We start from the raw sequence: 24338 nt of genomic DNA, 5'->3' as shown, positions 1-24338 counted from the left end.
ATCAGATTCCTAGCAAAACAGGATTATTTTTTCTGGTGCTTGTTCTTAGGACTGGATATTAACAACATTTATCTTTTTCTTATCATTTCATTTCATCTATTTTATGTGAAATGGGCAAATTAGTTTTACTTTAAAACGTGAGCTTGTTAATTGATATTAAAGGAAGGCTTTCTTAATTTAGACAGGATGGAAAATGCTGATTCATACAAACGAGAAACAAAGTACCAAATAGGAAGTGATTAGGAATAACATTCAACCCTCATGCTCATTCCATTCATAAAACCTGGAATTTTCTTGCAAAAAGATCATGTTAATCATAAAGACAAATACTGCCTGTAGATATTTAATTCCAGGGATGTTCTAATTTGCAGGTTAAATTAAGCTCTATGGTTAAACTTGTCAGTTTTTTACATACCAAAATCTTAGACATGTTTTGTTTCTCCTCTAATTGTGGATTAAAATGTATGCTTCAACCTGAGCAAATAGTATTTAACCATTGTTTCTTGAAATAAATTAATTTCATTTCAGTTTTAAAGTTGACTTGTTATTATAGGCCAAATTAAACCAAAAATACAGTTTCTAATTTCTAGGTAAGTCATTGAAGGAAAGGAGAGTAAAATTCAGGCTCTCTTAGACTTGCTATAGACCAGAGTCATAATTAACTATTAAACAGCAAAAATATGGGGAGAACTAAATGTAAAAATCCCAGATTACTATATAGAAGTGGCCCATGTTATCTGCAGTTCTAATATCAATTGTTTTATGGATCTATGCTTAGTAAATTAGACCATATTTTGTGATCCGTAGGAAAGGGTTTCTTGCATTTGTGGGTTTTGGTAAATGATTCTTTTTGAAAGAGGACATTTGCAGCATATTGTGTGTATTTTAATCATGCACAAAATAGGTGGGTTTTATGTATGTGTAAAATATATATTTTCAAAGTATCAAGTCTGGAATGGCATCCCTCCAAATAACCATAGGCACCTATATTTGAACTTTCACCCCCCCCCCCCCATGTACTTAGAATTTTATTATCTTAAAGAAGTATTGCTGACAACCAATTTCCCAATACTTCCTTAATTTGCAACTGTACAACCTTGTTTGATCAATGATAGCAGACAAAATTCCAGTATTCTATTATAAACTACATTATATTATAGAACTAGAAATGTTTTATGCAAGATAAATTGTATTATGTATTATGCAAGATAAATTGTAAAATATTTATTGAAAATACAGTACCTTACCTTAATTCTCTTGAGAAAGACAATGAAATTAGAAAAAATACTTTTCAGAAGCTCAAACCACTGCGGAAAATTTAACATTCTCATTTGATCTGCAAGTCTATAAACAATAACAAAATACTATTATTTAAACTTTAATTTAGCTCTCCAGTTTACAATGGAAACAATAAGGTCATTACAATGTTGTTTTGATGATGAATAAAACTGCATCTTCTTCTTCGTTCACACAATAGTTGACTAATCTAACTGGAGTTAAAGCACATTTGACAACATATCCGTCTAAAGCAGTGGTAGCCAACCTTTACAGTTTGGCAGTCCAGAATGGCACTAGGGAAGGTGCCAGTGGCAAGTGCACACATGTGCATACAGCTCCATTTGTGTGAGCAGCAGGCGTGCATGCCCTCCACTCGCACAAATGGAGCTTCGCGCATGAGCAAAGACTTGTGCTCTCCTGCGAGGCTCCACTCGCCTGAGCAGCTGGCACTTGCACTTATGTGAAATTCCACTTGCACATGCACAAGGCACTTGTGCTGGTGCATGAAGCTCCACTCGCTCAAGCAGAGAATGCTCACGCTCATGTGCAAAGCTTTGTTCATGCAAATGGAGCTTCATGCACAAACAGGGTTCTTGCGCTCCACTCTTGAGAGCGGCAGGTGGACGGGTGGTAGGCACTTGTGCTCACGTGTGAAGCTCCACTTGCACAAGTGCAGAGCATTTGTGCTCATGCACAAAGTTCCACTCATGCAATTGGAAGGTGCTTGGGCTCATATGCAAAGCTCTATTTATGCAAATGGAGCTTCATGAATGAACTAAGCGTATTTATGCTCACGTGCAAAGCTCACTTGTGCAATTGGAGGACGCTCATGAAAAAGCTTCATTCGTGCAAATGGAGCTTTGCACATGAGTGCAAGTACCCTTGGATCGTGTGCTTGCCCATCTCTTCCACAGCCTGGTTTCAAATCGTGGCCCGACAAAACCGCGCTCGTCAAAATAGCGGCGAGCAAACCACATCGCTAAAGCCGCGACATAATCACTGCGACGTCATCACCGCGGCGACAACAGCGCAGCGACAGAAGGGTGCTTTAAAACAGCGCGGCGGCAGAAAGCCGATTTAAATTAAGGTAAGGGTTAGGATTAGGTTTAGGGGTTTGGTTTAGGGGTTTGGTTTAGGATTAGTTTAGGGTTAGGTTTAGGGTTAGGGTGCTGAGTGCTTCGGAAGACGCGGATTTGCCCTTCGAGGTTATGTCGTCGCTCTAGGGTCGCCTTTTTCCTTAGCACTTCGGACGGCGCGGATTCGCCCTCCGCACTTATGTCGGCGCGGATAAGGGCTTCGTGGTTTTGTCGGTGAACCGTTTCAAATAGACTGCAACACAATAGTGGCCTGTGGCCTAGAGGTTGGGGACCCAGACTTAAAGCATCATGTAGCACTTATGTACTTTCTAAGCTCAAACCCTATTTTTCCTAGAATTGAGAAGTTAAAAAATCTCCTTAAGGAGATGTTAACAGTTCTGTCACATATATTCATACACTTAAATGTCTCTTTCTAGTTTATGAACTGAAGCACAGCACTTTCCTATAATCAATATTTTTGCTGATAAAACCCAAGCCTACTTTGCTTGTGATTTGTGCCAGATATTCTAAAACTCAGAATGCCCATTTTTCTTTGTTGATTAGTTTATTATTCTGCATGAAAATGGCCAGTTGCTCCTTTTATTATTCTAATCTATAGTTTAATATTATTTCTGAACAAAGTATATAATTCACTTGACAGAATGATGCAAAACCACACTATATATGTATGTATGTATGTGTGTGTGTGTATGTATGTATGTGTATGTGTGTGTATATATATATATACACACACATATATGTTGTATTTGTGCTGATAAATAAATAAAGGGAGACTAGTAGAGATCTATTTCAAGCTATTTAGCTCTCATCACCTAGCCATACCCTTACTAGGATTTGAACCTGTGCTGTATTACATATTAAGCAGTTGTGTTAACCACTAAGCCACAAGGTTCTCCTCCTTTATCAGCTATATATATGCATAAAAGTATAAATTATTCACAGATATAAAAAATATTTTAAAGCAATTTAATTTTATACTTACTTTACAACAATGTCTGTGTCAATTTCTTCTGTTTGCGATACTACGTTAACAATACACTGCATAATACAAAACAAAAGTCTTAGCTTTCCCCACAGATATAATGCTTTCCAACCTTAACCAATTAGAAATATTTATTTGCCTAATGCTAGGCTCAGATAAAATCAAACACAGAAAAAAAGGATTCTGCTTTAATTGTACAAATAAGTAAGATTTACTTATTTAGTATTATTTTCCTCCTTCTAATTATTGTGAGGTTGAAGGCACAAATCTAGGTTCCTGACAATGTTAACTCAGTCCTGCTTCTGGTTTCTCAATGCATGTTGTGGTAGTGGTAGCACATCTTAATTGCAAAGGCACCACACAAATCCCAGTCCTCATATGTAAAAATTATGTTGTATTTATTTTTTAAAAAATTAATAGATAAATTTAAATTAATTAAGTTTAAATTAAGCCCAGTTTATGGGTAGGACTGAATGCAAATATTTAAGTAGGGCCAGACTTGATTGGCCCTAGGATGGGATATAATCAGTGAATTCTGGGGCTGATAGACTGGGAAGCCAGAAGAAATCCCAAGAGAAGCCAGTGGCAAACCATTTCAACATTATTGCAAAGGAAGCTACATGGATTAAAGTCACCAGGAGCTTGAATGCAGCTTTATAAGCCTAAATATACAAGAAAGAAAGTTTGTTTTATCAAGCCCTACCATATGAAAAAGTAACTGGATGCTCTCACTATCGCACAAGCTACCCACACAAGGGTAAGTCACCACATCATCTCCCCTCAAAATATATTGCACCACTTTGTAATAAAGGCTGGCAAAATATAGAACATGATCATAGTCTTTTACAGCAGGAGCTGAGTGATACTTCGAAACTCGTAATTTTAAAAAGTTGCAATTCCCTACCCTTTCTCTAAACTCTAGCTGCTGCTAAATGCTATTATCAGATATCACTTGTGAGAACCAAGATATACTTTTAAATAAACCTAAAGCAATAGATTATGAAACAGTGTTCCTTGTTTTCTACAACATTTAGTGAGGAATTATAAATCTTCCCAACAGCCCATATTTTAAAATATAATTAGTTTACTTCTCCAAATAGAAATGTGTAGTCTATTCAAAGCAGTGTGACAAATCAACAATACATGGGTTTTTGTAACTCAATTATTAGAAAAGAGAAAGCTATTAAGTTACTTTGAAATATAAAATCGCCTGCAGAATACGTAATTTCAATATATAAGGTAGGTAAAAATATTTTAAACATATCACCTGCTTTATTATATTCTTTGCTGTGATAATAATTTCATCTCCATATATTTCAAAAAAATTCAGCTTTCTTTGCTTTAGAAGACCAAATACTAATGATGTAAGTCTTTCCTAGGTAAAAGGAAAAAAAAAACAAGACACTATAAAAATTAAATCTTACTATGCTAAAACACCAAATAGTAAATTCAATGGAAACAACCCTGTAATATGGATTTAGGATTTAGGTGCAGAAGTTACAAGATCCTGATGTGAATTTATACAGTGCATAAAATATTCAGACCCCCTTCACTTTTGTCTAATTTGTTATGCTCCAGTTCCTTTGACCTTGTGGCTTTTGGTCTGCTACATTATGTATTGTCAGCTGTGAGGCCTTCTATAGAAAAGTATGTGCCTTTTGAAATCTTGTCCAATCAATTTAATTTACCACAGGTCGACTCCAATCAAGGTGTAGAAACATGTCAGCAACAATCAAGAGAAATGAGAGGCACCTGAGCTAAATTTAATCATTGTTGCAAAGGGTTTGAATACTTATGCCAATGTGCTATTTCAGGTTTTTTCTTTTTAATAAATGTACAAATTCTAAAATTCTGTGTTCGGTTTGTCACTATGGGGTACTGAGTGTAGATTAATGAGGGAAAAAAAGAATGTCAACAACTGCAGAATCAGGCTACAGCATAACAAAATTGACAAAAATGAAGGGGTTTGAATACTTTCTGAATGCACTGTAATTGTGTATATACTGGAGAAAGTTAAAACACAGTTACCATGACTGTGAACCCAAGCCGAAGAAAGGACAAACATATATTTTGATGTAACGAAGAAAATATATTTGGAGATTATAAAAGTTTTTCATTTCTAGATTAAGGTACTACTACCCAATATATCTAATTAGCAGAAAATGAATTATTCTATTATAACAGCAATCCACATATGAAATAAATAAATGAAAAGCTTCTTCTTGATTCTATCTTTGTCTTAATATTTATACAAATTATATTATCTATCTATATCTATTTCTATCTCTCTATAAATAAAATGTTAGATTTATAAGTTATATCATAGTAAAACTTCCTCACTGGAGAATATCAGTAAGTGCAGAGCAGGACAGAATATGGAATTCATGCATCTTTCATACAATGCTTTTTCTGATGTAGCCCAGAAGAGCATTAGCTCCAACAGCAGGCTCATGTTCAACTTGACCATGCTCATGTCCTTCCCAAATGTAATACAGAAAAGATGTACAAATGCAAATTGGGATCAGAATTACTGGATATAATTCAAGTTATACTGTGTGGATTACTTTAATGAAAGGAAAAAATAAATAGCATTTCTGACTATGGATTTCAGATTGTGTCCTGAAGGTAATTGTAAATTTATTCAATATTAAACATTGTACCTCTTCTAGAATTTGACATTCTTCCTCCAAAGTTCGACTTAAATCATTGTGACAATAAGAAGAGAACTCTGCAATCATCATTTTATCTATCAGTTTTTCTAATTCACAAAGCTGTGATCCAAGATGCCTGTTTAGGATTTTTTTAAAAATCAAGAAAAATGCTTTAGGAGAAATAAAGTTAATATTGAGAAACATGGGGGTATATTACTATTATATTAATAATTTCTGTTCAGAGTATATTACAGTTCTACTTAAGCAAAGACATTATACTTTGACATTAACTGAAAAAAAAATTCAAAGTGAGAACAAACTGATAAGAAATGGATTGCTTCCATTGTCTTGTTTACAAGTTCCTGAAAGTATCTGAATAACTACTGTTCTAATCATGAAGGCAGTCTGTTCTATCAATATTCTTTTATTTTATGAAACATTCACTTTTTATTTTATTTATTTATTTGGTAAATTTATATAGCTGCTCATCTCATATGTGTGACTCTGAGCAGCATATAAAGTTAAAAACACAAAACAATACAACAAAATAACCGAAAACATAGTAACAAAATAATTTAAAAGCATTAAAACCAAAGAACCCTTAAAACTCATTTAAAACTCATCTTTTAAAAATATTTCTTATGAATCCACCCACCCACCCTTTTTGGCTTCTGCAGCATTGAAAAGTGTAAGCCATTGCTCTGCATGTGGCACATTCACAACTGAATGTTAAATAAGTTTTATCTGATTGTCATATGCTGCCCAGAGTCACTGCCCAAGTGAGATGGGTGGCTATATAAATTTGATAAATAAATTTACCTCTACCTTCAAAAACAGTTAAATGATAAAGAATAAAAATGACATAGCTATCTACATACAAAATAAGTTATATGATTATGCATATCTAATGAAATCTCAAACATTACCTACCGGAAACTGTGTATCCCCTGAAGTTCCTGTTGTAGCACTTCCTGTGTCGTTGCAATTAAGTCTAATGCTCCAACAAATTCAGAAGTGGACAACAATAACTGCACTGTAGGTTGCGTTTGGTGTACAGTTGCCATCAACTTCAGCTTATTATAAGCTTTTATACAGTTATTTCTACTCAATGATAAACTTAATACTTTAAGAGATCCTTCACACATGACTTTGTCTATTTGGCCTATCTTATCTCGAAGCATTTTTACAGCCTGGGAAGTTTTCTTGAGGTAGTCTTGCAGTTCATGCTGAGAGGCCATTGCATGAAAAAAAGCTTCTGATCGGAGAGAGATCTGATGAGCAATATTTACTTCCACAATATCCAGATAGTGACTAAGCTTAAGAAATAAAAAGAAATCAGGTTGGATTTGATCTATCTACAAAAGTCATTATTAAAATGCCAGCAAATTCATACAGTGTGCTTCATTCATGAAATTGCATTCTAAAATACTCCATACAAGTATTTTTCTTTTTTTAAAAAAATTATGACCTATTAAACAGACCCCTTATTTAGTATTAAAGTTTAGCAAAAACAAGTATATGGCCAAAACCAAAAAGTTTCCAGTATAAAACTGAGAAAAGTTCAGTTATTCTGAATTTATGCCATTCTTCAGAGAAAATTTTTATTCTTCCCTTTTTGGAAGTCTCTGTGATTTAGTTGAAGTTACTCTGTGAATGTCCCAGAGAGATGCATTTTCCCCAAATTTTCTGACCCACAAATCTTGTGTCCCTCTAATCTAATTTAAAGGCTGGAAAAATGCTAGAACAATGTAGAAACTGGCAGAGTGTTAGTTAATTGCAAGCACTCAAACCTGTCTATTTCTGACTGACCTCTTCCAAAACATATTTAGAATTTGTATAGGAAGTTTTTCTTGAGGCCTGCTATTAGAATGAAGGCTATCTGGAAAATGAGATGGCCAAACATGGTATCTATATCTTACTCTTCATTTGTTTTTAAAGAAAATAAAACATGGCATTTCAAGAAAATACTTCAATTATTTTTAATCACTGTAGTGAAAAATATGCATATTGTTTACCTTTTCTTGCAGTAGCTTGGAGGAAGCTGCATCACGGTTTCCTTTCCCAGAAGCAGTATTAAAATGAGACCAAGGTAATACTGCATTAAATGTTAAGGGATCATCCAAGGCAAAATCTGGTTTCATAAAAATCTGGGGAGAAAACCTACATCTCACATAAATATAATTGATGAGATTCCCTGCATACTATAATTTGAACGTTATATTTATATTATTTACTTATCAGTTTTCTTCAGGAGTATCACAGTTCATGCTGGGCATAAAATATTTAGACTTTAGAGTTCCGGTTTTGACGTCGCCACGAGACAGATACAGAGAAAGGTCTCTTTGACCCCTGCACTGACTTCTCTTGTTTGTGGGCTCTAAGAGGTGACTAAGCCGCTTTGTAGGAGCGGTGAAGCAAAGAGGGACACTCAGAGAGGTCAAGGAGAGTCGCAGCTCTCCTGTCAGACGCGGGGTTTACTTTTCCTCTCAGCCACTGTAGGGATGAAGAGGCAGCTTAAAGATGGCCACCACAAAGTGGGGACAGCCAATGACTAAGACTGGTGCTCCAGAAAAGAAGGTGAATAGTGAGTGGAACTGGAGGAGAGGATTTTTTTTTACCTTAAATTTAACCTCAAGGAGCAATTTAGAATTATCTGCTCAGAATCAGCTGCTAAAGCGGCAGCTAGGCACTTGGAGAAACCACCAGACTACCAGATCCGAAATTAAGGGTGCCGGAGTGGAAATAATAAACTCTGAAACTTTGAAATATACAGAAAATTGAACCCTTAAGCTGGGAAGTTGTGGTACTGGGAAGTCATTTTAAATGCTGGAATTATTTCTTTGGAAAACTTATGTTTTTTATAATTCTGTTATAATTAAACTGGTTATATTGAAATCTAAGTTGAGAGTGCCACCCACTGATGAAAGAGAAAACTACAAGTCAGAAAAGTCCATATTACAAGTCTGGGAATATCTAAATGAAGTTGTGTGAAAATCTTTATTTAAAACTCTTTGAAAACTTTAAAAACTCTTTTTACTTGTCTTTCCATTGATGTTTTTCTTTTTCCTTCCTTCTGCTGGTGGGCACAGGATACTTCTTTTCATTTTGCTCTTTGTGATTTACAATATTTAATGTCTGAGTATTTTGCCACCAGATATAACTTTGACAGCTGTCCTTTTAAAGCAGTTTTTAAAAACATGCATATTTTGCATATCTACCAAATTGCAAATATGATTCAAAAATGAATTAGCATATTATAAACTATTGTTGCAAATTCCTTATCAGAAAATCAGGATAGTCGAGGGGAAATGAAACCCTGTTATCGAGCAAAGCAGTGCATTTACCAATGCTAACTTGCTGCACATAAGTAATTAACATTAATATTTCTTCTTTGAGAAAAATGCATGTAGCTTATAGAGCAAGCAGTATAACTTTTGTAGCTGATCACTACCTGCTTTCCTCTTTTCAAATATAAAGATGACAAATAGGGTAAGTCTTAACTATTCTACAGGTAGTCCTTGACTTAGAACCATTTGTTTAGTGAATGGTTGAAGTTACGACACTAAAAAAAGGTGATTTATGACCATTTTTCATACTTACGACAGTTGTGGCAGCTCTATAGTCATGTGATTAAAATTCAGATACTTAGCAACTGGTTTATATTTATGATGGGTGCAATGTCCTGGAGTTATGTGATCACCTTTTGCAACCTTCTGACAAGCAAAGTTAGTGGATAACCCAGATTCACTTAACAACCAGGTTACTACTGCAGTTAACACTGCAGGTTAACAATTGCAGTGATTCACTTAACAATGGTGACAAGAAAAGTCATTAACATGGGGCAAAACTCACTTAATAACTGTCTCACTTAGCAACAGAAATTTGGGGCTCAATTATGGTTGTAAATTGAAGACTATCTATACTAAACTTGGGAGTCCATAATCAAAATATCTTATGCATGATGTAACAAATACAGCTGTACTTGTAATTGCAAATATGGCTGCATGGACCAAAGATTTATATATAACTTTCCAATACTGACAATTTTATTTCCAATGCATTTCCTAAAAATCACTGTGTTATTTTTCATAGACACCACACACAAGAGTTACATTCTCTGCTGGTGGGTGAGCAACCAGCAGAGATGGCCCTTTAAAATAGAGAGGGGTGAAATACTCAACTACAAGCTCAGTGAACTTGATAAAGGTGAGAAAGAAAAGAAGATGACCAGCAGTGAGGCAGATAGACTCATTTACGGGGTGATGGGTGCACTGTTGAGAGACTTGAAATAACAGGTCAGGATAGATGGTCATGGAGAAAATTTATCTTTGTGATCACTAATCAAAAACCACTTGACAGCACATCATCCTTATCTTGTTACCCTTAATATTTGTATTAATCTTATCCTATAAATAATATTTCTTTTCAATGCACGTATAGACACCAAATAATATCCTCAGTCAGCAACTCAGGGTGGCCCACAAAATTACATTACATTTACCTGGAAAAAAGGGTAAAATATTACCTAAATAGGGAAATAAACATACATCATGAACTAATCCACGTAGTTCATTACAGGTGGACATCCGTGGACATCCTATCTAGAAAATGGATATGATGACAGGAATCAGAATACAAAATGGCATTGCTTGAGATATGGGTCATGATGCAAAAAAAGGTTGAATTCAGATTCATACCCAGTTATCTCAATCCAACTCCAAAATCGTATCTACTACATTTTTCTAAGCATGTCACGCCAATTGTTCTAAGTTTGCTCTTATTGTTTTGCACATTTTTAAAATAAACATTTTCTTGAAATTTGCAATAAATAAAGGTTAAAATACACAATATTGTTAAAATTTTGATGTAAATTTGTTGTAAACTCAATCAGGAAAATTTTTACATTTTAACGCCACAGCTTATGACCAAACAATGAAAGAAGGGAAAAGAAGACAAGTCTGGAATTTCTTTTGCCATATTCTAAATGTTAGTCCAACACAGGTAAATAAACTAAAATCTTATAAAAAAAGAAAAACATGGAGACAGCAGAGAACTGTGCTAAGCTTTCTAAACTGCATACTTCTTTGTATAAAAGTGTATGCCTATTTGTCTTCAGGACAAGACTGCCTGGACAAGTTCCAACGTTTTCTGAAATGATTTGCCCTATGAAGACCTAGGGCTGATTGGCCCACATAACTCTTCATGTCTAAGGCAAGACTAGACATTATCATCTTCCAATTTCTAGCCTAGTGCCTTAACTATTACATCCCCCCCGCAAAAAACCCCCGAATTATTAAAGAATGTATTACCATACACGCACGGTAAATTATTAGGTCAAATATTGGAATAATGCACTTTTTCTTACTACAGGTAATTTATGACCACAATTGAGCCCAAAATTTCTGTTACTAAGTGAGAAATTTGTTAAGTGAGTTTTGCCCCATTTTACGACTTTTCTTGCCCAATTTGTTAAGTGAAGCCCTGCAGTTGTAAAATTAGTTCCATGGTTGTTAAGTGAATCTGGCTTTCCCATTGACTTTGCTTGTCAGAAGGTTGCAAAAGGAGACCACGTGACTCCAGAACACTGCACCTGGCATAAATGTGATCAGTTTTCAAACATCTGAATGTAAATCATGTGACTGTGGAGATGCTGCAATGGCCGTTAATGTGAAAAATGGTCATAAGTCAGTTTTATCACTGCCATTGTAACTCAAACAGTCATTAAGCAAGCTGTTGTAAGTCAAGGACTACCTGTATTGCCTATGAAATATTTTAATCATACCTTAGGTACTTGTTCCAGATCTGTCCTGGATTTATCTAGGAATAAAATAAAATAAAAATTAATAAATATATTTGAATTATAGGAATCAGGAAATTCTGTTCATTCACTGATTTTGTTACAAAATAATAACAGACAATAATAACAGGATTTATTAATTTTTAGAATGTATTAATTTTTGAAATTTGAAATTTTTAAAATATTATTCTAAGTAAACCCGACATGACAGATATCAATTAAAAACTAGAAGAAAAAATAAAAACAGAACCCTACCATGAGTATGTAACAATGTCCTGCCAAAAGTATCTTTAGGATGACAAATACTCTTACATTTCTCATGAATCTTCTCTTTCTGTAAAAGAAATCAGATAAAGAAAATGTTTGGTTTGAAAAAAGTTGATGAAGAACATTTTTCTAATATGTTAATTTCCTTACCCAAGGAGAAACCTTTGTCAAAAGCTCACTGGCAAAATGGAGCGTAAGTGACATAATAGTATGGTATCTACAGTATAATTAAGAATATTGTATTAATTACAATAAAACAATTTTAAAATTCTCTAGATACTACTCATTCTAATTTTATCATTTACAAAGCTGTAGAGCCAATTCATTCAATGAATTATGTGCAATTCAATCTGGCTTGGTTATCTGGGAGAAATTTGATTCTGTTGGTCCTAAGGTACGTGGCAGGGTGCTTGTGATTGTTAGGTTTGCCATCACTGTTTTAGATACATGTCCCTCTAGTTAGCTAAGGCCTACCTAAAGGCAATGTGTTTGGCACTGGAAAATTCCTCTTTGAGAAAAGGGGTGGTTCTACTGGTTCCTAAGGAAGCAATGGTCACTTCTTCCTCAAGTGGTCATTGCTTGACCCAACTATTTTGAACAATTTCTTCCAGTATCTAACCTTCTCATTTTGGAGAAGATTGTAGAGGTGGTAGAACAGCAACTCCAGTGAACTTTGGAATATTATCCGGATCCCTTTCAATCAGGATTCAGACTTGGGAATGGGACTAAGATCACACTTCTAGATAATCTCTGGTGGGAGTAGGATGGAGTTAATGTGTGCATCATTGCTCTTTTTGACCTTTCAGCAGCTTTCAACAGTATTGATCATGGTAATTTTTTTTAAATGCTTGAAAAGTTGGGGTGGGTGACACTGTATCCTGTCCTGTCTTCTGGAGCTGGTTCTGATCAGTGCTGATACAGTGGGAGAGGTCCAGCTTCAATTTAATTCTAGCCAGATTAAGTGGCTCTGGCTTTTAAGATCCTGTGGTTTGGGGGAAGTCCCATCTCCTGCTCTGGATGGGGCTGCACTATCCTAGATGTTGCACAGCTACAACGTGTGCCAGTTGCACCCATTTCTAGAGTGTGCCGCAGCTATTGATACTTTTGGTATCTATGTATTATATTATAAATTTATTATAATTAGAAGAATTCATCTTTGCAAGTTGGTTCCTTCACAGTTCTACATTATTTGGACTAAATAATTTAAAAATACAAGGAAGACCATTTGAAGTTTAGTAATAATTAAATTTAAATAGCAAATATAGATGAGTTTAGCATACATACATGCAATTTATTTTTACCTGAACAACTTCTTGTTGGTATGTTACAAAATGTTCCTTGTTGATTTGTGGGAGGTAGAGTGAAGGCACGATTTCAATGTCCACAAAATCCTGTCCCCATGTTTTTGTAAAGAAATCAGATTCCCTTTTTGTTAATCGAGGATCATTTAGTGCTGCTGGGAGATTTACTTTGGAATGATAAATAGTCCATCGATGTTGATCAACAACTAATGATGGGCTGTCACATAAGCTACTAGGATTACCTGCAAGACAAAAATATATATCTAATCATGGAATACGATCTAGAAAAACAATATTCTGCATATGTTTATAATTAATCTGAAGGCTGATTGCATAGTTAAATCATACAAACCAGTATTTAAAGAATTATTGTAGAGCAAGATAATGTATTAACTGGATTTATAGGTATCTGAATTTAGTTCACTACATTCTGGAAACAAGAAGAGTAAGCAGATTCTTCTTGGTTTTATGAATGCTATTAGTATTCATAGAAGAATAGAAATCGTGAACACTTCAATACTCTCCATGATGCAGCAAATAAGTTTGTATCCAGAAGGTAACCTGAGAGATCATTAAAAATATACTTTGAGAATCCTAAGAATAGAAAACTGCACCTATTAAACAGCAAAGTCATTATAGTTTGTTGATTTCCCATACCAAATGGTAGTCGAGTTCATTGGCAGAGAAGAAGGAAATACTTGTGTCCCATCCATTATGCAGATAGCACAGAATTGAGTTGAACCTATTCCTGCAAAAACCTTGTTTAAATAATAGCACAAAAACATTATGTTCATTAATTTCTAAGTCCTGATTTACTGGCTCAATTGCAAGTTGTATTTCTGCCAATACTTTGGAAACTTGTTTTTCTAATAATATTAATGTTTTTAAGAATTTGGGACTAGAGCCAAAAAGTAAGGAATAAAAAAGTAAGATTTAGAAAGGTCAGGTTTTTATTAATTTACTCTTTCAAATATTCTTTATTAAGTTACTCATGAAATAACAAAGTATTTTGGAAATGGCCTATATTTTGTCATATATATTTGAAAACTGCCCCCATTTTATTTCAATAGTTAAGGATTAGCAAATGATTGTTTCTTCTACTGGTAAAAACTGCTGTTGTTAATTACCACCTCAACCAGGCCAAATTATATGTAGATAGGACAGCGATTTGTCTACTCTCTATTTCTTGCCAATAAAAATGACTGGTAGGATTGTACACATTCTCAGATTGTTTAATTCATATTTAAACTACTTGTGACCTACTTGTCTTTCAATTTTCATTCTTTTCAAACTGGCTGAACCTAGAATATTCTTAGTATTATATACAAGTGATATACCATTATGTCAATAAAGCAGTTATATTTACATATTGAGTAAATTATTGTGAAATACTAAGCAAGCCATACACTTTCAATATTTCACTATTATTTGCATTATTCCAGTTCTTGAGTAAGTTGGAAACTTCTGTCATTTAATCTATATCAAGTAGGTATAATTTATTTTATAAAAAGAAGAAAAAATATTCTCATCACTCACCAGATATTGAATACAATACACTGACTTGTCCAATCTGGATTTGAATTTTAACCTTCGAGTTAGTGTATTCTGTACTTTAGTAATTTCTCTTGCTATGCCAGATATCCTATCTCAGCTTCTAAAAAAGAATCCATTTCGGCTGAATGCAGAACTTGGTACCAAGCATTCAATTTGGAGTATTATGTATTCTAATATTTCTTTTCAGGTTATTTGTAAATTCTCCAAAAGAATTGACATTTATTATCAAAAGCCTTTGATAATGAATAACTTGTATTAAGTCTCTCTGTAAACTCCATTCCACTCAGAGCTGTCAGGCAAAATCTATTCTTGAATGTTAATTTACATTTTAGTAGCATTGCTCTGAAAACTTACTTTTCAACTCCTCTTTCTCTGATTTTTAATTTTATCACTGATCATTAACTGACTGTTCTCTAATATCCATTATTAAGAATATATTTTGATCTATCTATCTATCTATCTATCTATCTATCTATCTATCTATCTATCTATCATCTATCTATCTATCTATCATCTATCTATCTATCTATCTATCTATCTATCTATCTATCTATCTATCTATCTATCTATATCTATCTATCATCCATCTATCTATCTATCTATCTATCTATCTATCTATCTATCTATCTATCTATCTATCTATCTATCTATCATCTCTCTATCATCTCTCTCTCTCTCTCCCTATCTATCTATCTATCTATCTATCTATCTATCTATCTATCTATCTATCTATCTATCTATCTATCTCTAATATGCTAATCCTTAAGATACTACCACTCGATTTGATACATGAAAAAGTAATCCAACTATCCCTTTGAAAGACAAACAAAGGAACTAACAAACAAAACATATCTTTCTACCTGTGGGTTCCTTGGGGCATACATCTGGTAATGTGCGTACTGGTTGAAAACACTTGGAAGAATCCATTTCCTTTTTAAAGAAAGCATCGTTGTTCTTTGACTGAGGCACTGGTGAAGACCGGTGGCTTGAGGCCATTGCATAAAATCACTACTGGATAAATACTGGATTAAAATATATGTATATTTATTTAGACATGTCCAAACATCATAGGAGAATAATGAAATATATAGCTGTTGTAAGTGGAAAACATTTACAGCAAGAGTAACTAAAAATAATTCTGTTACCAATGACTACATGAAATGTTACATTATTTTATCAATACCTCACACAAAATTAAACTAAATATTAAATAATAAATTATTACTTCAACCAAAGTGCTAAAGGATATATACAGGTAGTCCTTGACTTACATCCATTTATTTAGATACTGAAAAAAGCGACATTACCATTTTTCACACTTATGACCATCGCAATAACCCCATCGTCATGTGATCAAAATATGGACATTTGACAACTGGCATGAAATTATGACAATTGCAGTTTCCTGAGGTCATGTGATCCCCGTTTGCAATTTGCAAGTCAATAGGAAAGCCAGGTTCACTTAACTTACTAATTGAACGATGATTCACTTAACACCCGTGGCAAGAAAGGTCATAAAATGGGGCAAAACTCACTTAACAAATATCTCACTTAACAACATAAATTTTGGGCTCAATTGTGGTCGTAAATCTAGGACTACCTGTACACTGCAGTGCTTTATAAGTGGCTGTAGGACACGGAGAAAAGGAATGACAAAATAGTTTGGATGGATTCATCTTATAGTGTGTGGTAATACACATTTCCTAATTCCCAATAATATCTTTTTCTCCAAGTTACTTGAAAGTTATCTTCAAACTCTAGCCTCAGTCCTATTTTTTTTAAATGAACTTTGTCTCCTGTATCTTTTTGTTTTGCTAATGTAATTTGATCCATCATTTCATACCCTTCCTTATATTATAAGTTATATTACCTTCTCTTGCATTTTAGATACCTTTCTTTCCCTTCAGTTTGAGGCAGAACAGATCTGAAGGGAAGAGCTCCCACTTGTAACTATTCCTCTTTAGGAAATGTGGAACTTCTCTGAGAAGCTCCTTTAAGAAATCTGAAGATGACCATAAGGCTCACAATCAAAGCGTGGCCCGTCAAAAGCGCGTTCCACAAAAGCGCGGTCGACGAAATCGCGTATGTGACGTCATCACAACGCGACGAAAAAGATCGAAAAATTGAAATACAAATTAAATTACAGCAAGCCGATTCACATAAAGGTAAGGGTTAGGTTAAGGGTTAGGTTAAGGGTTAGGGTTAGGGTTAGAGAGTTAGCGTTACGTTTAGCGTTAGGTTAAGGGTTAGCGTTAGGTTTTTCGTTACGTTAAGGGTTAGGTTTAGGGTTAGGTTTAGGGTTAGGTTTGGGGGGGGTTAGGGGAAGGTTTTAGCTTTATTTTTACATTTTTCGATATTTTTCGTCGCGCTGTGATGACGTCACATACACACTTTCGTCGACCGCGATTTTGTCGTCCGCGGTTTTGTGGTAGAACCCAATCAAAGTGCAGGCTGAATCAACCATTAGCAGCAAAAGTAGTAGAATAAAGAATCAAAGGTTTCCTCACACGTAATATTTTATTCATGACTAATATCTTTCTCCTAAATAGGAATATTTGCAAAATAGGAGTTTTGAAAGAGCTTCTCTCTAATTACCTGAACCTGACCTTGGGTAATTGCTGATTGTGGCCAGACTAATCTCAAAACTGTACTGTCTGTCACATAGTATACATGCTCTGAACTGTGGACTTTCTTTGGACATTGCCCTTGAACAGGTCCTCTGATGAACACTGCCTTTAGTCAGCCTCTAGTTCTGGCCAGCCAACCAATAATGCAAGCAGATGTGGCTCCGTTTGATGCAAATAGAGCCGAGGTGGTGCAGTGGTTAGGGTGCAGTACTGCAGGCCACTTCAGCTGACTGTTATCTGTAGTTCAGCGGTTCTAATCTCACCGGCTCAAGGTAGAATCAGCCTTCCATCCTTCCAAGGTGGGTGAAATGAGGACCCAGACTGTGGGGGCGATATGCTGACTCTGTAAACCGCTTAGAGAGGGCTGAAAGCCCTATGAAGCGATATATAAGTCTAACTGCTATTGCTATTGCTAAATCAAAATACAGGGGGGGGAACAGGTAGAATACAGTCTCAAGAAGGAATACTTGTAAAATAAAATACTTTAACTGCAACTTTTTCATTCTCTTTCTTCATTTTTTTTTCTTACCAAAGGTCCAACAATAAGGGAGATACAAAATGGAAGAATAAATATAAATCTTTGGACATCATCTTACTGCCTTCAAGAGAAAAGATCCTCTGAAATGAACTGCAAAATGAAGCTACACTAAATTATTTATTGCTAACAGCTATTTGTGTGCAGCCATAATTTAGAATCTTATGGACAATTAACTTCAATAAGCCACTGCATCTGTCAAGATAATGGCTGGTTCACATATTAGAAAAACAAACATCCCTTCACCCCAAAAAAAGAAAGCAAAAATTGATTATGCATAAAAGTATCAGTTATTTAGGAAGTATGTAACAGTATAATATCAATGTATGTTATGTTTCTCAGATGTCATTAAGTAGTGAGAACCATCATGATATATCATGCCCTCTGTTACTTATACAATCTAATCATTCGCAATATCTTAGGTCTTTAGACCACAATATTATTTCTGGACAGATATTAAATGTCAAAAAAATAAAATCTATCCCGCTATTCTTTCAAAAGCACCCATTAAAAAAAATAAAATTACTTCAAGCGATGCAATATCCACATTTTCTAAAAACGAGGCCTGAAAGCCAGAAAAACGCCAAATCTGTCATGCCAAAAAGGGAAAAAACCTTTGCATGGGTAGTCCTTGATTTATGACCACAACTGAGTGCAACATTTCCGTTGCTAAGCAATACAATTGTTGAAGTGAGTTTTGCCCATTTTACAACATTTCTTGCCACAGTTTTAAGCAAGTCTCTAAGACGTTAAGTTAGTAGCATGTTTTACCAATAAGGGAAAATATTTGTAGCTGAGTTGAAATGAGGGATCCTTGGTGCTCTCCAACATGTTTTTTTTCCTTGTAGACATTTCATTACCCTAAGTAGGTAATATCATCAGTGCTTGTAAGGTGTGCTGTTTGCTGTCACTTTATATTCTGGTGATTTGCTTATCTGTGTGGGTGGGGGTGGTCTTAAGAGATTCTTTGATTGGGCTGTTTACTGATGATTCTTTCCCCCCATTACCTATGAGATGCACCTCCCAACCTAGTATGTAAAAGACAATGGCAACTAATCCTTTCTTTCTTGATACAAACCTCTTTTTCATTTTGGAAAGATCTAATGTTTTTGCTGCAGTGCATTTTTAATGTTCTTCTGATCTTGCAAAAAGTATAATGCACAATGAAAAATGCTGACAGTGTATATTTGTTTAATTATTTCTAAAGAGTTTTACTTGATCATTTCCCAGATGTATTGCAATTTTGACTGTTGGATAGCCGGCCAGATGCTAATAAATCTGTATCTTTCATTCCTGTCTTTCTTTATCTATATATTCTTGACTACTAATTCCCTGAAGATGTCCACTGCATGTATGCCTCTTTTACAAATGAATATAGGACAACATTAAATTTGCTATATATAGTGTTTCTGCACTTTCTTCTAGTAGTCTAAACCTAAGTCTGTTGAATAAAGACTTGCCATTTCTGCAACTTTATTAATTAATTAACATTAATTGCTGGACCCAACAGTTTTTTTTGTGCAAGTTGAGCTGTATGAGCATGTGTGCCAGCCCACCGCTTGTATGAGTGAAGCTGCGTGCGCATATGTGTGCCAGCCCATTGCTCACGCTACCTGGTTGCAAATAGGTGACAGCCCGGTAATGGGCGATGGCCCAGAGTTTGGGAACCAGTTTTAGATTATATCTACATATTTGTCATTATGTAATTTGCAAAGCTTAAATTTAAATTAATTTTAAATGGTCGGTACTTGCCCTATGGTTCTATGTGATAAAGAAACAATATGACTATTTTCATTTTCAGTTAATCAACCCCTAGGACTGATTTTAAGATATGATTGCATTCTTTTTTTAAAAAAATCAATAAGTTTAATTCATTTTAACTATATATTGATTAGGTTCTGAATTTATTTTGTAAAACAAAACGGTTTCTGGGAGTTTAACATAACAATTAAGCTTATGTCACAGTTTTTCTCATGTACGTATATTCTACTTTACTAAAAATGTTACTAAAAAAAGGTAAACTCTAAAAATTTATATCTAACTGTATGCAATACTTTGAAATTTGTAACATTTATGGCTGTTTACTTCCAGAGATGCTCATTTATGATGATAGAGGAAATTACCCTCCAAGCCAAAAGTAAAGATTATGTCAGGAAGTTATTTATACTTGTGTTTGTACATTTTGTTTTAAATATACACACTTTTAGCATCAGCGTGTTATTAATAACTACTGGCTGTGAGAAAATACTGACCACAATCTGCAAGTACTTGACAAATGAAAAAGTATAATAACCACTTAATTTGCATACCTTAACAACAGTATTCCAAGAAGATTCCAGTAAGGCAGACCTCATATCTCTTCCAGTTTCATTTGTTAAAAAATCATGAGACTATAACATTCATGATCATTTTTCAAGTTCTAAACAAAAGAAGCATAGATAGAAAAAAGTATCAAATTATTAATTCAAAATTTAACATTAATTTAAAAAGCAAAAGTATGTTAAAGACTGCATATAATATAGTTTCTTGTAACTTGCTAAACTAACTTCTCCCTTTTGATAAGGCAGGATGGTTACTTCAAGGTCTGTGTAATGTATGCAGCTCCATTGTACCTATAGGTATCTCACTGCTTCCAAAAATATAATTGTTTATGGATGCAAGCATTTAATATTTTTTAAAGAATCAAAAGTAATAAGTTTGATACTGCAATTGAAAAGACAGCATTTTACCAAAAACTAGCAGGAACAAATAATATATTTACCATATACAAAAAGTAAAACAGAAAGCAAAGGAGCAAAATAAATCGTAAGTTGAAAACCTGTCTTAAATATTTCCCTTGCAATATTTGACTATTTTTCAAATAAAGAACCCAAAGTATCTAATAATGAAAAATCCTGAAAGTAAATCATTTTAATTTAAATGATTTCTCCATGGCAGTTTTTATAGTACTTCTCATAAGAGGGATGAAACATGGGCACCTGTCACATAACTTGCATTTAAAGCATAATGCAGGAACATACTATATGTTTAAAGTAAAGGGGAAGGTTCCCCTCACACATATGTGCTAGTTATTCTCAACTCTAGGGGGCAGTACTCATCTCCGTTTCAAAGCTAAAGAGCCGCGCTGTCTGAAGACATCTCTGTGGTCATGTGGCTGGCATGACTAAATGCCGAAGGCGCACAGAACACTGTTACCTTCCCACTAAAGGTGGACCCGACCCTATTTTTCTACTTGCATTTTTTACATGCTTTCAAACTGCTAGATTGGCAGAAGCTGGGACAAGTAACAGGAGCTCACTCCCATTATGCAGCAATAGGGATTGTAACCGCCGAACTGCTGACCTTTCTGATCGACAAACTCAGCGTCTTAGCCACTGAGCCACCAAGTCCAACTGCATGTTTACATCTAGGATATTACTAAAGGATGCCGGTTTCCTTTTCAAGACAATCTACATATATTACCGTTCCAATCCCCATGACTTTGACATATATTAGAAAATAAGTCCATTATAAAAGACCTGTGATGCTATTTGACAACTAAGAAAATTTTTGCATGTAATGTCACTCAGTATGGCTTAATTTTGCCACTGATTCAGAAGCAACACTAAAGGTTTATTAAAAAATTAATAAAATTTATGAAAGTCAATGTATCTATCAGCATTTTTAATGAATTAGTTGTGTATGTAATATAGCTAATTGATTCCCACCTATTTAAGACAATATAATTATCGGTCTTTCTCTTTCGCATTTCTTTTTCTTCCAACCACACTCCGTACAGTAAAGGACACCCTTTACATTCATACCAATGTAGAATAGCAATCCATACATCCAACTAAGTGGACTATAGGTAAGGTAAATGCTTACGCCCTAAATTGTATTAATTAATTTTGTGAACATACATCTCCTTTAAATATACTGCCAGATTTACACACCAAAGGAAAACATTTTAGAACAAGAAGATTAAGTAATCCTGAGATAAGTATCTTGAATTAAACGGGGAGTCTGAATAGGTAGCCCTAGGTGGCTAAGGGGGTAATGTGAAGTGGAGCCATTTTTACAAGTGTGTTCCCTAGGGAAATTTGTTATATTCTAAAAAGAAACCATTCTCTACAATACTCAAGTGAAAATGCATTACTTTTCCTTTTTGAAAAAATTTAACTGGGCAAAGGGGTCCTCTGATGGGACAAAGAGGATACAGCACAGACTTGACTTTCCCTAGTGTGAAAGTAACTTCTATCTTTTTAGACAGAAGACCCTTATGTGGGATTATCAATTGTTTCCTCGAGATTAAGAAAAAGAACAAAACAAAATTCCTTTTGCTCCAGTAAAACCATTTACCTGAAATTGGCAGGGCATAGACTTCAATTGAGAGAGTAGGGGAGATAAACGGGGGCAGGTGGGGCTCCTAACCTTCGTGGGATTTAGAAATGGAGACGGATAATGCTTCCCCCCCACCAACCCATCACCGTTGGGACTTGAAAAGATACTTAATTGAAAAAACTCAAGGAGAGGTGAGAGAGGGCTATTAAATCTGTTTCTTCAAATGACTGGAGAGCTCCGGTAGACTCAACCTGATACCTGGGAAGGAAAGCCGCCTTCTCCTCTGCAAACCGCACCAAGGAAATGCGGGAAAAGCGGGGAGGGGGGGAGGCCTGCAATTTACCACCCTCTGCCTGTAAAGGGGGCGTCCGAACCCGGCCTACCTTAGCGAGGTTTTAGCGGCGGCGGCGGAGGGGGGGGATCAGCACTGAGAAGTGGCAGCCGCCGGCGCTTTTCGCCCTTCTCGGCCTGGAATTCCCCGGGGGACCGGCGGGGTTTCCGCCCCGCAGCAGCGCAGGGGGGTTGCAGTTGTCGCGGTCGGAGCGGCGAAAAAGGCCGAGGCGGCTACGCGGCCTAGCGCATTCCCGGCGCCTCCAAAGCGACACGTCGCGACCATGGGCGACTCTGGGCCGAGCCACTCGGCCGGCGGCAGCGCAGCGACTTCACCGGCCGCGGGCAAGCGCCGCCTCTCGTCGCAGCCGTGACTGGGAGAAGGAGGAGGAGCCGTGCAGCTCTCCCGTGCCTCCGCCGAGCTCTGGCTGCGGCTCCGCGCCCCTTTCCTTTCTCTCTTTCCCCCCTCTTCAGTGGAAGTTCCGCCGTAGCCTCGGAGGAGGCGAAGGTGGCGGTCAGAGATGGGAAGCTCTTCAAGACCCCAACCGCGCTGCCTTCCCTGGCTCATCCAAGGCTCCCTGAGCTAGGAATGAGCCCGCCACGGTGTAGCCTAATTTTGTTTGAATTCGCTTGGCAGCTACTTCGAGATTTGGCCTGAGGAAATGATGTCCCTCCCTAACCCCCTTAAGTAGAAGAGCCCTGTTGTCTCTCTAGAGAAAGGCTGGCGTCACACACCCTCTTGGAGCTGCCTTAATCTACTTCAGTTTGCCAGGGGAAGTCTTTCTATCCAAATCGCAAGATTTTTCTAACCTTCTAGTCTCCCTCTCTGAATTGGGCCTAAAACATATTGGTTTCTATTGGCAATATAATAGCTCAGCAGTTAAAGGAACATGCTTCCTGTGCCCAGCTGTAATGTAACCAGGGGCTGCCCTAACTATCAAAGGCAACAGTACAGGTAATCCTCTACTTACAACTATTTGTTTAGTGATCATTTGAAGCACTGAAAGAAGTGACTTATGACCGTTTTTCACACTTATGACCATCCCCATGGTCATGTCATCAAACTTTGAACACTTAAGATATTTACAGTGCATTCAGAAACGTTCAGACCTCCCTTCAGTTTTGTCAATTTTGTTCTGCTGCAACCTGATTCTACAGTTGTTGAAATTCATTTTTTTCTTATTAATTTAACCCTGCTAACTCTGGGTTATTTAAAAGAAAATTCCATATTCGTATGTCCAAACAAATGCACTATGTTATAGCCTGGTTTACACAACAACATGATGACAAAACAGAATTTTAGAAATGTCTGTGAATTCTTTAAAGAGAAAAAACTGAAAGATCACATTGGCATCAGTATTCAGAGTCCTTTCTCAGTATTTTGCTGAAGTATCTTTGACAGCAATTACAGGCTGTCTTTTTGGGTATGACACAAGCTTTGCACACCTGGATGGGGGGGATTTGCTGCCATTCTTCCTTGCAAGTCCTCTCAAGGTCAGTCTGGTTGGATGGTGACCTTCAGTGGACAGCCATTTTCAGAGATGTTCAATAGGGTTCAAGTCAAGGCTCCGGTTGGGCTACTTTAGGACATTCACAGAG

The 24338-nt window shown here is 35.9% G+C and overlaps 1 protein-coding gene across 1 annotated transcript in view; it reads right to left on the bottom strand.

The window, feature by feature from the left end:
- VPS54 (VPS54 subunit of GARP complex) overlaps positions 1-23088 on the bottom strand; it is a 40678-nt gene extending 17590 nt beyond the window's left edge. The window contains exons 1-12 of the mRNA XM_032213450.1: positions 22793-23088; positions 20399-20508; positions 15788-15949; positions 13374-13615; positions 12061-12139; positions 11791-11825; positions 8024-8155; positions 6939-7324; positions 6018-6144; positions 4625-4732; positions 3358-3413; positions 1248-1344 (exon numbers count right to left, since the gene is read on the bottom strand). Coding sequence (XP_032069341.1) covers positions 1248-1344; positions 3358-3413; positions 4625-4732; positions 6018-6144; positions 6939-7324; positions 8024-8155; positions 11791-11825; positions 12061-12139; positions 13374-13615; positions 15788-15923 — 1398 coding nt within the window. The 5' untranslated portion in view covers positions 15924-15949; positions 20399-20508; positions 22793-23088. The remainder of the gene's footprint in view (positions 1-1247; positions 1345-3357; positions 3414-4624; positions 4733-6017; positions 6145-6938; positions 7325-8023; positions 8156-11790; positions 11826-12060; positions 12140-13373; positions 13616-15787; positions 15950-20398; positions 20509-22792) is intronic.
- Between the last annotated feature and the right edge of the window lie 1250 nt (positions 23089-24338).

This window comes from Thamnophis elegans, chromosome 3, assembly GCF_009769535.1.
Source record: "Thamnophis elegans isolate rThaEle1 chromosome 3, rThaEle1.pri, whole genome shotgun sequence".
Lineage (NCBI taxonomy): Eukaryota > Metazoa > Chordata > Lepidosauria > Squamata > Colubridae > Thamnophis > Thamnophis elegans.
This window is presented reverse-complemented; position numbering and strand designations above follow the sequence as displayed.